The sequence below is a fragment of the Stegodyphus dumicola genome, chromosome 10 (genome assembly GCF_044657685.1).
Source record: "Stegodyphus dumicola isolate Sdum_Otavi_A_Nest chromosome 10, ASM4465768v1".
NCBI classification, from domain to species: Eukaryota; Metazoa; Arthropoda; class Arachnida; order Araneae; family Eresidae; genus Stegodyphus; species Stegodyphus dumicola.
In genome coordinates, this window is record NC_140777.1 from 85,493,450 (window position 1) to 85,507,778 (window position 14,329).

A 14,329-nucleotide genomic window follows, 5' to 3' on the forward strand; every position below is an offset into this window, starting at 1 on the left:
ATTTTTTATGCATATAAAACTCCCCCACTGCCAATGCAGAAATTTATAAAAATTCTCTGCTTTTTTCAGAAAAATATTTGTAAGAGGAAGCACATACTCAAGATCCATTATGTATGTAAATAAAGCTTCTAAGACATTTTTTTGGGGGGTGAGGGGGATATTGTTTAAACTAGGAATAACCAACCATTTAAACTAGGAATTGTCCAAGAAAATAACACACATGGCAATACAACAAACAGATTTTTACTGACTTTTTAAATAATACAATTATAAACCTTAAAAAAAAATTCACACATCCAAAAACAGTATATAAACAGTAGAATGAATACATATAGTGTGGTATGCCCAGCAGGTAAACTGTTTTTCAAAATTAATTAACACTTGCTTCAAATTTAATTTCATGATTTAGCATTAAACACATACAAAATAGTATGAATTTAAAATTAACTGCACAGAGATATTACACTGTTCACATTACAGAAAGTGAAACAAAAACACTATTTGCACAAAAATCAAGAAAGAAAAACTACACATGTAACTTGTCAAATATTGATTAAATGTAAGATTGAATTTAAAACACATTTGCATTTCACAATAAAATAACTCAGCAAGCTTCGGTTTTTTTTTTTTTTTTTTTTTTTTTTTTCCAATATAAACAAAACAATTTTGAGTAAGCAAATTTATTTATCATTCATACTTGGTGAATATTTAAAATGAAAACTTATAATTTTGATTAGAAAATAAAAGTATAACATCACACATTACTGTGGTTTTCTATCTCCATTTCGATAGTCACACGTTAGTTGTATACCAATGAATACATCTAAATAAATGCACTCAACTGCCTTAAAATAATAATTTCATTTCAGTACATGATCTATAATCAAACTTTTGGAGGGAGAGAAGAATGATGAGGAAGCCAAATTTTATAAATAATAATTTTTTTAACTTTTAACATAGACTAGAATTTTGTTGGCAAAATATATGCTGATATCTTAGATATTCAGCTAAAATGAAAACTACAAAGTGAAACTATTTAGTTAATTATTCTGTGGCAACTTCTACTTGCATTCAATTTATTTGCATGATAGCATTTCAGTTAACATTTTAAAATTACAAAATTTAATGCTTGTTTCTTGAGCAACACTAATCATTATTTCAATATCAACTGCTTTTTTTTAAAAAAAAAGTCATATTTCCACTGTTAACAATTTAAATTATATAAAAAAGGTTGTTACAGGCTTTATTTCTTTGAAGTAACAACATGCACTTCTCATAAAAATAAGGTATATAATTTTATAAAACTATCAAAAGTATGAATGGGGATGCTCAGATATTTTATGTGGTTTATGTATGATAATAATTTGAAACATTAAAATTTGCATTATCCTTTAACATTTAAAAATAAAAAGTTGCACACCTTTACTCGCAAAATCAGCGCGAGTCTTGGATAAAAAGAAACAAGCCTGTAGGCACATTTCTTAAATACTTTACACATTATGAAGTTGATGTATAATTTCAGTTAGTACAATTTCCCTCTTTTGCTTCATTCAATACAAAGTAATTTATTTCATTACAAAAACAAATCATTAATATGAAATAATTACTTCATTCATTTATAAAATAATTAATATTTAAGTTCTATATAATTTAAGTTCAATTATGAAATGATCAAAAGAAATTAAGATGAAGTATGAAAAGATGAAAGGTCCATAAGCTCTTAACTTAGTTCATAAGCTCTTAATCCTCTACATGAGGGAACACTTTAGCTTCGCTTTTCAAAAATTTCTAAATTACGTATTCAATCAGTACCCCATATTTGTAAACAAATAATGCTCGTAAAACAGCACTTCTAATTATAATCAAGGTTTTTTTTTGTTTTTTTACATAAAAATTACTATAGACATAGAACAATTTAGTTATACTCAGCCAGATGAACTTGCCATATATCTTTTAACAATTTCCAATTTAATTATTTCAGGATTAATATTTGTTTAAATGCACATAAATTTTTGAAAAACTGTAGTAAGAAATAAATGCACTTCATTACAAAAACGCAGAATTCATTCTAATTTAGATAATTTAGAATTTCCTTACACATGATTTTAAAATGTACAAAAATAATTCTTGAAGTATTTCATTATGCAGCCTCACACCTGGGGGAAAAAAAAAAAAAAAAAAAACATATAAAACTTTATTTTATGAATATTCAAAACATTTCTAATAAATTCTAAAATTTTAATTACATTCTGAAATATATAAAACCAATTCTATTGTATAAATTGCAATTCATAACCAATTACAGTATACATAGGCATTCAATTCCACACTGTCATTTCAACATGGTCAGGGATAAAACTATAGCTATGTTGACACCAATATTTCAGTGGCTTCAGCAAGGGAGGATCTAAGTTGAATCAGAGTTGTGGTTTTATTCCTTTGTGTGCATAACAAATATCGGTCATAGGCATTTGACCATCCTTGGCTGAACCTCCTGAATGCCAAATCTTTGATTAGAAATTGTTGCCAAATTCTATGAACCACAAAAAGACTCACATTTAGCCACTTGGCCATTTCTGTTTGACTTTATTCTGCCTGTAGTCTCCCAGTAGTTCTCCATTGCAGTTCTTCAGGCAAATGTTGCCTGGGGGTTATTATTACGAATTGGCTATCCTAGATTTGTTATCTCAATATCACAGCAAAATCTGCAGGGTTGAGCGAATGCAATGCCACTAATTTACATACTGCACTTTTATTCAGCAACTCTTATTTGGCAACATGTTCAGATTTTATGGCCCATTTTCAAATTTTGCTTACACATGCTATTCCTGAAGAAAAGAAAGAAAATTCAAGATAAAATATATTTCAAGTTTAATTTGAATAATTCATTGCATAAAGATGACTATAAACATATTTCTACAGTTTAAAATATTAAAAAAAATTTGAAATATTTTAGATATAAATCTCAAACAACGTAATCTCACGCAAAAAGGCCTGTCTCTTTCAAGTTTTATGTTATTCTACCTCTTCGTTTTGTAACCTAATTCATTTTTTAATAAATAAGTTAAATTATTTTAAATATGAACTATTAGTGTGCTATAATCGTGATAAAAATTAATTACAGAAGTTTTTTCCTTTAGAAAATCAATAAGAAAACAATTTGTCTTCCACTTCCTGTTGAGATGAGTCAAAACCTTGAGATTATTTTACCCAAAATTAGTCTGTAAATCTGCCTAAAAGGGGCAGTACATATTCATTGACATATATATACTAGTCAAGCTAAGTGTGACTACTTTGAATATGTACTGCCCCCATTAGGCAGATTTATAAACTGACAGGGGTAAAATAATCTCAAGATAACAGACTTGATATAAAGTGGAGGACAAATTATTTTTATTGATTTGCTAAGTTTATATCTAAAGATGTTCAATTAATTTTTTCATATTTTAAATTAAAGAAATATATTTATAGTCATCTTTATGCTCATATTAAGCTTCAAATATTAGTTTATCTTGCTTTTTCTTTCTTTTCCTCTGAGACAGCATATGTACACAAAATTTGAAAATGGGTCTTATACAGATTGTTCATTTTTTAACGAGTTATCGCTACTTTTGCAATTTTTCCTCAATTTTTGGAAACCAGTACATTTCAAGCAAGTATATACTTTCTTAAAAATATTTGATTTTTGTTTTTTCGCCATTATGTAAAATTGTAAGAGAAGAAAATTAACAGAACATTTAATGTAGAGTGGGAGTTACATTATTTTTTTTCTTCTGTGGAAGATAAAAATGTGTGTTTATTCTACAACACACTTTCAACTTATTTTGAAGAGGGAGAGGGAACGCAAACACCCCCCCCAAAAAAAAACCACTATTTGATTCATAAAGAAAATAAAATTTCAATTTAGAAGGTGAATCTTGATAAGATGCAGTACAAAAACTGAAAAATGAATGCATCATCAACAGGTATCTTTTAGAGTATTCGCAAGGAAAAATACAACTGCAGTTAATGTTACTTACAAAATATCATAGATTATTGGAAGAAGAGGCAAAGTAAACCATTTAATGATGCAAAAATAATTAAAGAATATATAGTAGAAAGAGTGACTATGTCAAATCCAAAAAAGTTGATAAATACAAATAACTGCCCTTTCCAGAAAAACTATAACAAGGACAGCAAGACATTTTGCCGCCTGGTGCAATCTCTTCTGTACTAATTTCCGCACCTTATGTCTCCTTAAATTGTAAACATTTTAAACACCCCTTAATTTCTCTGCTTGATTCTTTTCTAAATTCTAAAACTTCTGCCACCCCTAAATTTTGCTGCCTGTTGCTGGACCAGCTTTGATGCTAGCCCTGACTATAACAGATTGACAGCACGAATTAACTCAAACTGTAAAGAGTAGCTTCATACAATTAAACAAAATGAAGATGATTATTTTCAATTGATTTAAATCAGTGTTTCCCAACCTTTTTTGTGCTATGCCCAACCTAATTCTCTCTAAAATTTTTAAGCTCCCCTACCATATACATAATTTTTAATACTTAAAAATTGAAATATTCACGAAAGAAACTTGAATGATAGCTCTTAGGAAGAAAAGACTACAAAATTTTGTGAGCAAACACAGTAAGTGAACTTTCAAAACATGGAGAACTGAAATTCAAGGAAAAACTCATTTTAGTGAAAGTTTATTGTTTTAAGTATTAGTAATTTTTATTATTTAAATTTAGCGAGTTCCTTGCGCTTGATACTTACTGCAAAGAAATTTTATGTCAGTTTCCAATTTAGATAACTTGAGTCTCAAGTCTCCCGGTTTAATTATACCCAACCGATTCCCCCCTTTTTTTTTCTTAAGCAGCAAATATTATTTATGACACTAAATCCACATTCAGCAAAATATGAAGTTGGAAACGGTAACAATAGTTCTCTTTTGCAAATTTTGTTGCATTTGGATATCTGATTCTGGTTTCCTCACAAAGCTATGTCATCGCTCCTTTTATATTAAATAACGTTTTAATTGACTCATCATTCTGCATTTCTGCGAGTTCTTCTTTTACTGCATATTTGAAATATCAGCCGAATCCACAAGCATTGCCTGCATCATCCAAGTTGGAAAATCAATTTGTTTTAAGTTACAAAATCTTTTAAATCAGTCGATAAAATTTTCAGATGATTGACAATAACAAGTATAGCGGTAGTCACGTCACATTTTTGGAGCCAATGAGACTTTTCAAAATTTTTGTGGTAAATAGTAAATGCTTGACATAATTCAACAAAGATAATGAAACCAAATACCTTCCTTTTGCATCATAAGTTTTATTTGCTCCTCGAAGTTGTTTATTTAATATATTTAATTTTTCAAAGATATCTGCTAAATAACTCACAATTGCCTTCTTATTATCTGTTAACGGATTTTTCATTTCAGGTTTGTCACTTAAAAAATAACTAAGAGTATCAAATAGTTCCATAAATCTTTCCATAAAGCAGTTCCCTTTCGACAGCCTTCTTACTTCAGTGTGAAGTACAAGTCTCATATTTTGTTCTTCATAAAATAACTTGAAAAGTTGTTCACATTTGGCCTTAGCTTAGTAGCATTGATACACTTTATAACTGAATTTAGTACTTCATTTAGAACAGGCGAATTGTTTTTAGCTACCAGGTTTTCTCTGTGAATAACACAATGCACAAGAAGTATTTCTGGATTCTCATCTTTTATCAATTTTAAGCAACCCTTTTTCTTATTCCGTACATTATTTTATTTTTCAACCATCATATTAGGAGCACCATCTGCAGTACAAGATGTATTATATTTTTTAATTTTTTTATATCTAAGTAATTTTTTAGCTTACTATAAATATCTTTGGAGGTAGTGGTGCTTTGTAATGATTTACAGAACATTTCTTCGGCGAAATCCCCTTTATGAATATATCTTACATAAGTTACAAGTACAGCCTCACTGTCTCTCAAAGTTGGTTCATCTATTTGCACTGATAATGTTCTTGTTTTCAGCTTTTCAACAAGTTGTATTTCAATATCCTCACTCATTTAATCTTTTTTCTGCAAACAGTATTATTATTTAGTGGCATAGCTTTAATGTCTTTGTCTAGAACAGTTTTAAATGCTGATATTGACGGTTTGATTAAATTCTCCCCTATAGTATGGCTTTTCCCAGATTAAGCGATCAGTAATGAAATTTGATAAATAGCCTCAAGAGCACGATTAACAGTTGCATTATGAGCAGTAAATAGACACTTTAATATTACTTTATTTTCAAAAATTTTCCTTAAAGTGTGAAAATAATTCGAATCTGAATTAATATCAGCATTATGTTTCGCCTTCAAATGTGCCTCAAGACGACCTAGTTTCATTGATTTGTTGGTCAGGCATTATTGGCATAAAAAGACAAAAGGTAACCGTTTATGGACCGGGTATGAAACCAAATTTTAAATATGCCTCCGAATACCGAATACCGACGAACGTTTTTTCTTGCTTGCACCCCTCATTTCACTAAGGGCTGAAATAAATAAATAAAATAAGATCAATATAAACAAAGCTAAAAGCAGCTGCTGTTGCCATTCAAGGAAAGAATAATATACCAGTTGCCATTCCTACAGTAAAAAATAAAATAAATCTGTTGGCTGAAATGTGCGTGAAACGTTTGGAAAGCATAATTTGTTTACATTATGCTTTCCAACACAATGACAGACATGGACATTTAAATGCTTTAAAAAGAATTTAAATGTCCATGTCTACAGCGAAAATTCTTCATAAAATATTTAAAATGCAACGCAATTTAAAAACTTTTTTACATATACATAACTTACATTTTTCTTTATTTTGGGAAATAAAAAAAGAAATTTCGAAAAATTTTGACTTCATATTTAGAACATATTTAGAACATTTTTTGTCCCGTTTGAACGTCCTTTGTCCCCTTAAACTCTGGACGAGTCCATATTCGAATTGCCCCCTTGTGGGGTGTGGGCCCCATGTTGGGAAACACGGATTTAGATGAAAGCACTGAAAGCTGGCATGGTACAAGTTTTCTATTTAATTTGTGGTGTAATTTAAGACTTTCAATGTTACAAAGAACTTTTTGTGCTGGGTACACTAACTGAAAGAACTCGTGGAGTTGACATTTTCAAATATTTTAAAGATACATGTCATCGATTATGATTAAATGTGAGTAACTTAGTCAGTGTCTGCACCAAAGACACACCTTTCATGAGAGACAAAAAAGGATTTATTAATAAAGAAAAACCTAATTACATGAAAAAATTTAAACCATTTTATTTAATGAAATTATATATATTTATAATTATATATTATATAATTATAAACCATTTAATTTAATGAAAAAATTTAAACCATTTTATTGCATTTTGCACGATGCTCTTGGTTGAACTATTGCAACTGTCAACTATATTCGTCAACTGTCAATTTGAAAAAATTTAAATCATTTTATTGCATTCTGCACGATGCTCTAGACTGAACTATTGAGACTCTTAACTATATTCGTCAACTGTCAACTATCTATATATGTATATTAAATGCAATGCATCGTCACGAATTTCGGTAGATGTTAAATTTAGATGAGGGAACGTACAGTGTTAATCTAGTGCACTATTGCAAGGTTCGCTGGATATCAAGAGAGAGCAGGTTTTGATAAAAGTTTTAAATTTACGACAATTAATTTTAAATTTTTATCAAGAACAAGGAAAACAAGGATTTATCAGATGAAGCATTTTCCTTAAAAACATCATTTTTGTCTGATATCATGACAAAACAAAGGAACTGAAATATCTGTGAGCAAAGAACATACATAAAATGTGGCAAAAGATCCAAATGTTTTGAAATAATTAACATTTTTCAAAACATGGCTATCTCACTCAAACATATCTACAGAACACTTACCGGAGCTAGCAAATATGCTGAATGAGTAAAAATTTGAAAATAAAATATTCAATGAATATGTAAGTGCCTCGAATTTTTTAATAGAAGAATATACTGAAAAGATTTTTCAGATTTTGATTAGCACACTTCTGCTATGAAACTGGTAACTGAACCACATTTAGTAGATACATCTGAAACTCCTATGGAGATTATATGGGTGAGCTGGTGACAGGATGGAAACAGCACGAAACTGAAAAACGAAACAGACAGACAGATGGAAAGTATTCCAAGTCATGAAATTTCGTAAAAACTAATTGCACAAAAACGTTACAACTGCTGATCTGTAAACCATATCTAAATCTTTAAACGGAACTATTCTAATGATATAACTTTGTTAAACTAACTTGAGGTATTTATTCTCTAACCACAGAGAAGTTATGTATAAAGGTTGCTGAGTTACAGCCTCTGTTATTGTTAACTATTGTTTACTGCTCCTTAAAATCAAACACAGAAGTTTATTAGCCATGATTTAAGTGTAATACAAATAAAAAAAAATATATGTATATATAAATAAAAAGTATGTATGATATGTGTGTGTATATACATATTTTAATTATATATAAAAACAAGAAACAACCATCTCCCAGGAAACAAGGGCAAAAACTTGTGCAACTGTATGCCAAAATTCCAAATATAAAAGAAAAATTGCAAAAGACAAACCCTCAAAAAAAGAAACAAAAATTGAAACTAATAATTGCCATTGAAGAGATTAAATGACATATCAAGAAGAACAAATCAACCCCCCCCCCACAGTTCAAAGAATAATAATCAAAATGAGTGATTTTGTTTCATCCCCTCTATTTACTACAAGGTTAAACAAACTAAATTTAGGGGGGGGGAAATCTTTTCCCTCCTTTTCCTGGGAGATGAATAAAACTTATTGCTTACTATGCAGCTTCAGCACAATTAATAAAACTTTAATTATAAATAGCATAATATTGTCCCAAGGATTATATCAAGTTAAACATATGGATTACATGAAATTCGATGGATACAGAATTTTTCTTCTTCATACCAATTTTTCTGTATTCTTTATATAAGGAGGAACACAAAATAAATAAATAAACATAATTCAAAAAATTAACTTCTAAGTGTTATGAGATTTAGTTTTGATGGAAAAAAAAAATCATTTCTCCTCCTCCTTTCTAATGAAATCGATAAGAAAGCTGTTTACATAGTTACTCATTTAAAAAGACTGCTTCTGGATACTAATGAGAGTAAAATCTGAAAAATACAATTAATATAAAAATAAAATAAAATATACCTTCTCCCTTATCCCAAGTTTACGCTTAATTTTTTTCCGTTTTTTAATTAAATCTGCAAGAGAAGCATTACTTGGAGAATCTTTACGGGCTTTTTTCTCTTTTATTTCCACCCGAGAAAATACATTTGCAAATCTTTCAGGTACCTGAACTTGAGGTTGAAGCTTCTGAAAAACATACAAAAACAAAGAATTTCAATGAAGCATTAAACTAAATATTATAAAAATTAAAAATATGCATTAATTCTGAAAATTTGACTAATGGTTCAAGTAAGATTGATTGAATAATTGTCACATAATTAACAATTTATAGCAGTGGTTTTAAACTCAACTGCATGCAGACTGAATGCAGCTGAATGGCCAAACAAAATTACAGTGAATTTCGTGTTTGTGCGTACGCATGTGTGTACAATACATATCGAGCTGTATTTACCTCTAATGTATATACATCATCGCTTTATAATCTGATGTTATGTGCGACACGTTTGTGAGAAGCGCTGTGCTGAGTTTATATTATGTTTAAAAACTACATTTTAAAAATTTTATTTGCCTTGAATGTGATTTAAATGAAAATTTATTTCAGACAATTTTTGCCTTCTTTTACTGACTAAAATTACAAGATTCTTTCTTTAGGTTTTTTTCCCCCTATTTTCTTTAGGTACTAATCCCTTTGACAGTCATCAAAACAGAATGAATATTATTAATAATAATGCAAAGAGAAATATTCAAATTTATATTTATTAGCTGAAGTCTAAATTTTGCTATTTGCATGAAATTTCTCTTGGTGACACTTCTCGTTTCAAACATATTGACAGACTAAGGTTAAATTTTCTGATATTTAATTTGAAATAATTGCAGTATGTTGAATCAATCATCAAATAACTTACTTAAAATAAAGAGATTTCATAAAAACATTTCAAATTTCCACAGAAAAATTCCAAAGAGGGACAAAATGTGAGAATAATGGCAGTTATCTTTCTTTCATTTATTAAATTTTTCTTTGATGCATTCAGAATATATATATATAATTTTTATGTAAAAAAATCATAAACTACAACATCCAGTCAAAACACTTTATGGCATTTCAATTTTGATAAAGTTTAACATTCGAGAAATATAACTAGACATTATTTTCATCAGTATATGCTCATTGGTCAATTGTGTTCATTTCTCAGACTTACTAGTTTTCAACTGCAAAAAATAAAATAAATAAATAAATAAATAAATAAATAAAAACTATTCATTTATAAAAATACTCTAAAACAAAACTATTATTCTTATTGTAAAAATTTCTAACTGAGGGTATATACTTTTTGACAAGTATGAATAAAAGTCCATTAAATCTGCATCTTGAAATCTTTAAAGAAATTTGTAGCATAGTGGTAAACTAATTAACTCCATTTGTATATTTGCTGATGTTTCTGTCTTTCATTTTAATGGTTATGGAAATAATGTAATACTGGACTACAAATAATTAAAAACTGACACATCTTTTCCAAACTCTTGTCATAATAATGCTATTTTTATTCCACATTTTTAAAATTTTTCACTTGAAATAATAGAGCAGGATTCAAGATTAACCACTTGCACTAAAAAGACGTGCTATGCACGTCGAAATGCTTTTATTTCAAACCACGTGCAAAAATCAAAATAACGTGGTGCACACGTCGCCTGACAACGAGATTGTTTATTTCTTGAGGTACAGCTCTGGATTGCACTCGCAGACACGGAGCGGCGTAAATGAGACACTTTACCGCTTGTTATATTGTAGCACACGGCACCACTACCACGAAGGTTAGTCGTAGCGCAAGTGGTTAAGAAACGCACGAAATATTTTGATTCAAGTTGTTTCCAATAATTGCAATTTTTAAGTTAAAAAATGTAATAATACTAGTAAATGCCTATTATTTTAAATTTATTCTTTCCTTGTAGCTCTTTACTGAAAATATTTGAATAGCCTTACGTCAACAAGAAATGCTAAATCTGATATTTCATGTATCATTATATAGCTCATTTAAGGTTTTCTGTTATAAAAATTTTGATTTCATTTATTAAAATCAAAAGCTGTTTTAATATGGCTCCTCAACACATATTTCATCCCGTTATACTAAATATTTTCTTCGCATTTAGTTTTAGTTTCTTCAAGCAATGCAACAAACTCAATTGTTCAGACCTCATATGAAAGCTGAGTTTATCTTTTAGTTGTTTCAATAACCTTACCATCTGCAAAACTTTTGGCTTTGTAATTACAACAAATACATAACTAAAATGTATTCGTGGGCTTCATAAAATGGCTCTGGGATTGCATGTGGCCCACCAGTTTGAGACCACTAATTTAGAGTAAAAACATTGTTATTATTTTTTTAAATCAAAATTGCATTTTCTAATAATTGTCTTTGTAAAAAAATTAGAACACTTACTAATTTAACACCAAACACAGCTTACATTGAAAATGCTGTTGGATTAATTTCTTGAACAAAGGTATATTTAAATGGAATCAAAGCATCGATAGTGTTATGTTGGCAAATGAATGCAAGACAGCATTAAATTTAAGATAATCATGAATTTAAAAAATAGTTTTGTATTCCTTTTATACATGACATTAATGACTTTTACCAGTCAGAAGATTAATAACAAAACATCAATTTGAAAATACAATATGACTGATACTGTTTTGAAATAACTTAGTTACTTGCAAATTCTCCCCTTTTATGTTAATGGCACATTTTGAAAATCAAAAGGGAAAAATCGCATAGTCAAAAATAGGGAAAAATCGCATATAAAAAATTCTAAAGGAAAGATTTAAATGAAGAACATTATGCATTTAAAACGACATTATGAAGAGACTTATTGCTGTATTCTGAATTTCAAAGATACTAATTTTAATATCTTTTTACCCCTTACATACCCTTACATTTCAGCTTGTTCCAATAAATCAGAAGTCTATTAATCATATGCTGAAAAAAAATCTAAAGATATACATAATAAGATAAAATACATGAGTAAGTATAATAGTATATTATTCATAATTATACTCTATTGTTGGATGGAACATAAATAAATGTGAAATAACTGATAACATTTCCAACACTAAAATTCCTTTAAAGGTTTATCAACATCTAACGACCTGCAAAACTATAGGACTTTTCAGAGAAATGAGATTCTGGTAGTATTGGTTTAAACGGGAGGTTTCCTGGAAGAAACAGTTCCACTGGAAGTGATGTCCCAGTTACCTGGGATATTTTGAAACTTTGCTGAATATTTTTCACTAGCAATTGTGTCCCTCACAGAGGTCAACCAAACAGACTAAAGTTTAGTTTCTGAAGAACTGCAGGAATATTCCAACATGGCAATAGCTGTAATTCTGAAGTCATGGACAATAGAAACAGAAATTGATTTTAACAAAGAAGTACAAAATAACCATATACAGTACAAAGTTCGATCGAGATGCAGACATCCAATATCCGGAATGATCTAAAACCCAGACCTTAAAGCCACAACAAATTTTTTAAGGAATTTTTTTTTATGGTTTACGCATGCCCATTTGGTTTTTCCCCACAATAAAACTTGTGGAGAATCCCGATTCTTAATTTCACTTTGGCACTAAATAAAGTACCTTATTATTGAGCAAACAATCATTTTAGCATAAACCTATGTGATCACTAATTTGGTTCTGTAGCTGCATATCTGCTTGGCATACCTTTCAAACTGAAACATTCTACATAGCAACATCATCCATTTCACAACTACTAATATTTTACATCTTTGATGCCAACCTGGCAAATCATTATTTAGTATATTTTGCTTTCACTGCATGTTTACCAACACATAACAACTTGAGTATTACAGCAATGCCTATACAATTTTTTTCATATTAGTAATTGAATGGCAAAGAGTATGGAAAAGTTATGTTGACATTACGCTTGGTAATTATTACAGATTTAAGTTAAATATGCTAAATGTTGAAGAATAATTTAATAAAAATCTCTTTCCGTATGCTAAAAAAGGATTTGTTAACGATACTCATACGCCAAAAGATTACATTTTGATTACCATTTGAACTAAGAATAACCGATTTTTTATTCACATAAACCCAGAACCGGCACCAGAACTCATAAGGTGGCAGAATTTAGTGAAAAAAAATTTTTTGGAATTTAGAGAAGCACCGAGTAACAAAATTAAGGGATGATAATTTTGTTTTTTTTAATTTAAGGAAAGCACTGTAACCCAAAATTATGGAGCAGAAAAAAATTTAAAACTAAGTGCTTGGTAGCAGAATTTAGGACCAACAGAGACTGCATCAGGCAGCAAAATAGTTAGCCCAGATCCTCAGCAAGCTTAAGTATATGTGGGAATTTAATTTATTCAGGACTCCAACAAGGCTTAAACATGTTCAAGAAATAGACATAAGTATAATAAATAACTAAATTAATGCAATTCAGGCTTAATTGTGCACGACAGAAGCAAGGCAAAATTTAATGAACAACTTGTCTTTCATCGTCAATCTCAAATAAATAATGTATAGTCACCAATAATGCATAGAGAATGCTATTAAGCTAGACTAAAATTACATTTTACTGATTCCAAAAATTTCAGTTAATATAGAAGATTGTGGTGTTTCTTAACTTCCTGATTTGATTCAGCTTATTTTTTTTTTCAAGCTGTTATAATTACAGCAGTTTCATGAAAATTAAAGTTCGAACTTTCAATTATGTCAAAAAGAGTTTATAATTCTGAAGCTGCAACACGATCTACAAAGTAAAAGCTTGTTTCAATGTCCATTAAACAAAAAAGTGAATACAGATATATCCGTCTCAGAATGATGCAAGGAGTATGGCATTGGAAAGTTTGGATGACATAACAGAAAAAGGAACTTTATGTTTATTTTTTATGGATTCTGACACCACACTCGCAATGAATAACAGAAAAATTATTCGCTATGCTAAACGTGATGGTCATGACAAAGTGATGATTGAATGGGTCAGATGGAGTTTCAGCGAGGGCGTGCCATTGACAAATCCAATGCTAATGGCTTACACGAAAATATTTCATGAAGAAATTAACTTAAAAACTAAGTGAACATATCCGACAGATTGGTTAACCAAATTTTAAAATCGC

At 29.4% G+C, this 14,329-nt stretch overlaps 1 protein-coding gene across 8 annotated transcripts in view; it reads right to left on the reverse strand.

Moving 5' to 3' along the window:
• Positions 1-223: 223 nt before the first annotated feature.
• LOC118193430 (uncharacterized) overlaps positions 224-14,329 on the reverse strand; it is a 123,925-nt gene continuing 109,819 nt past the window's right edge. For 6 of the 8 annotated variants that reach the window (XM_035364523.2, XM_035364518.2, XM_035364516.2 and 3 more), the window contains 2 exons: positions 9,215-9,379; positions 224-2,156 (listed from right to left, as the gene is read on the reverse strand). In XM_035364523.2, the coding sequence (XP_035220414.2) occupies positions 2,151-2,156; positions 9,215-9,379 (171 nt within the window). In that variant the 3' untranslated portion in view covers positions 224-2,150. The other 2 variants (XM_035364517.2, XM_085825205.1) reach the window with 2 other exon arrangements.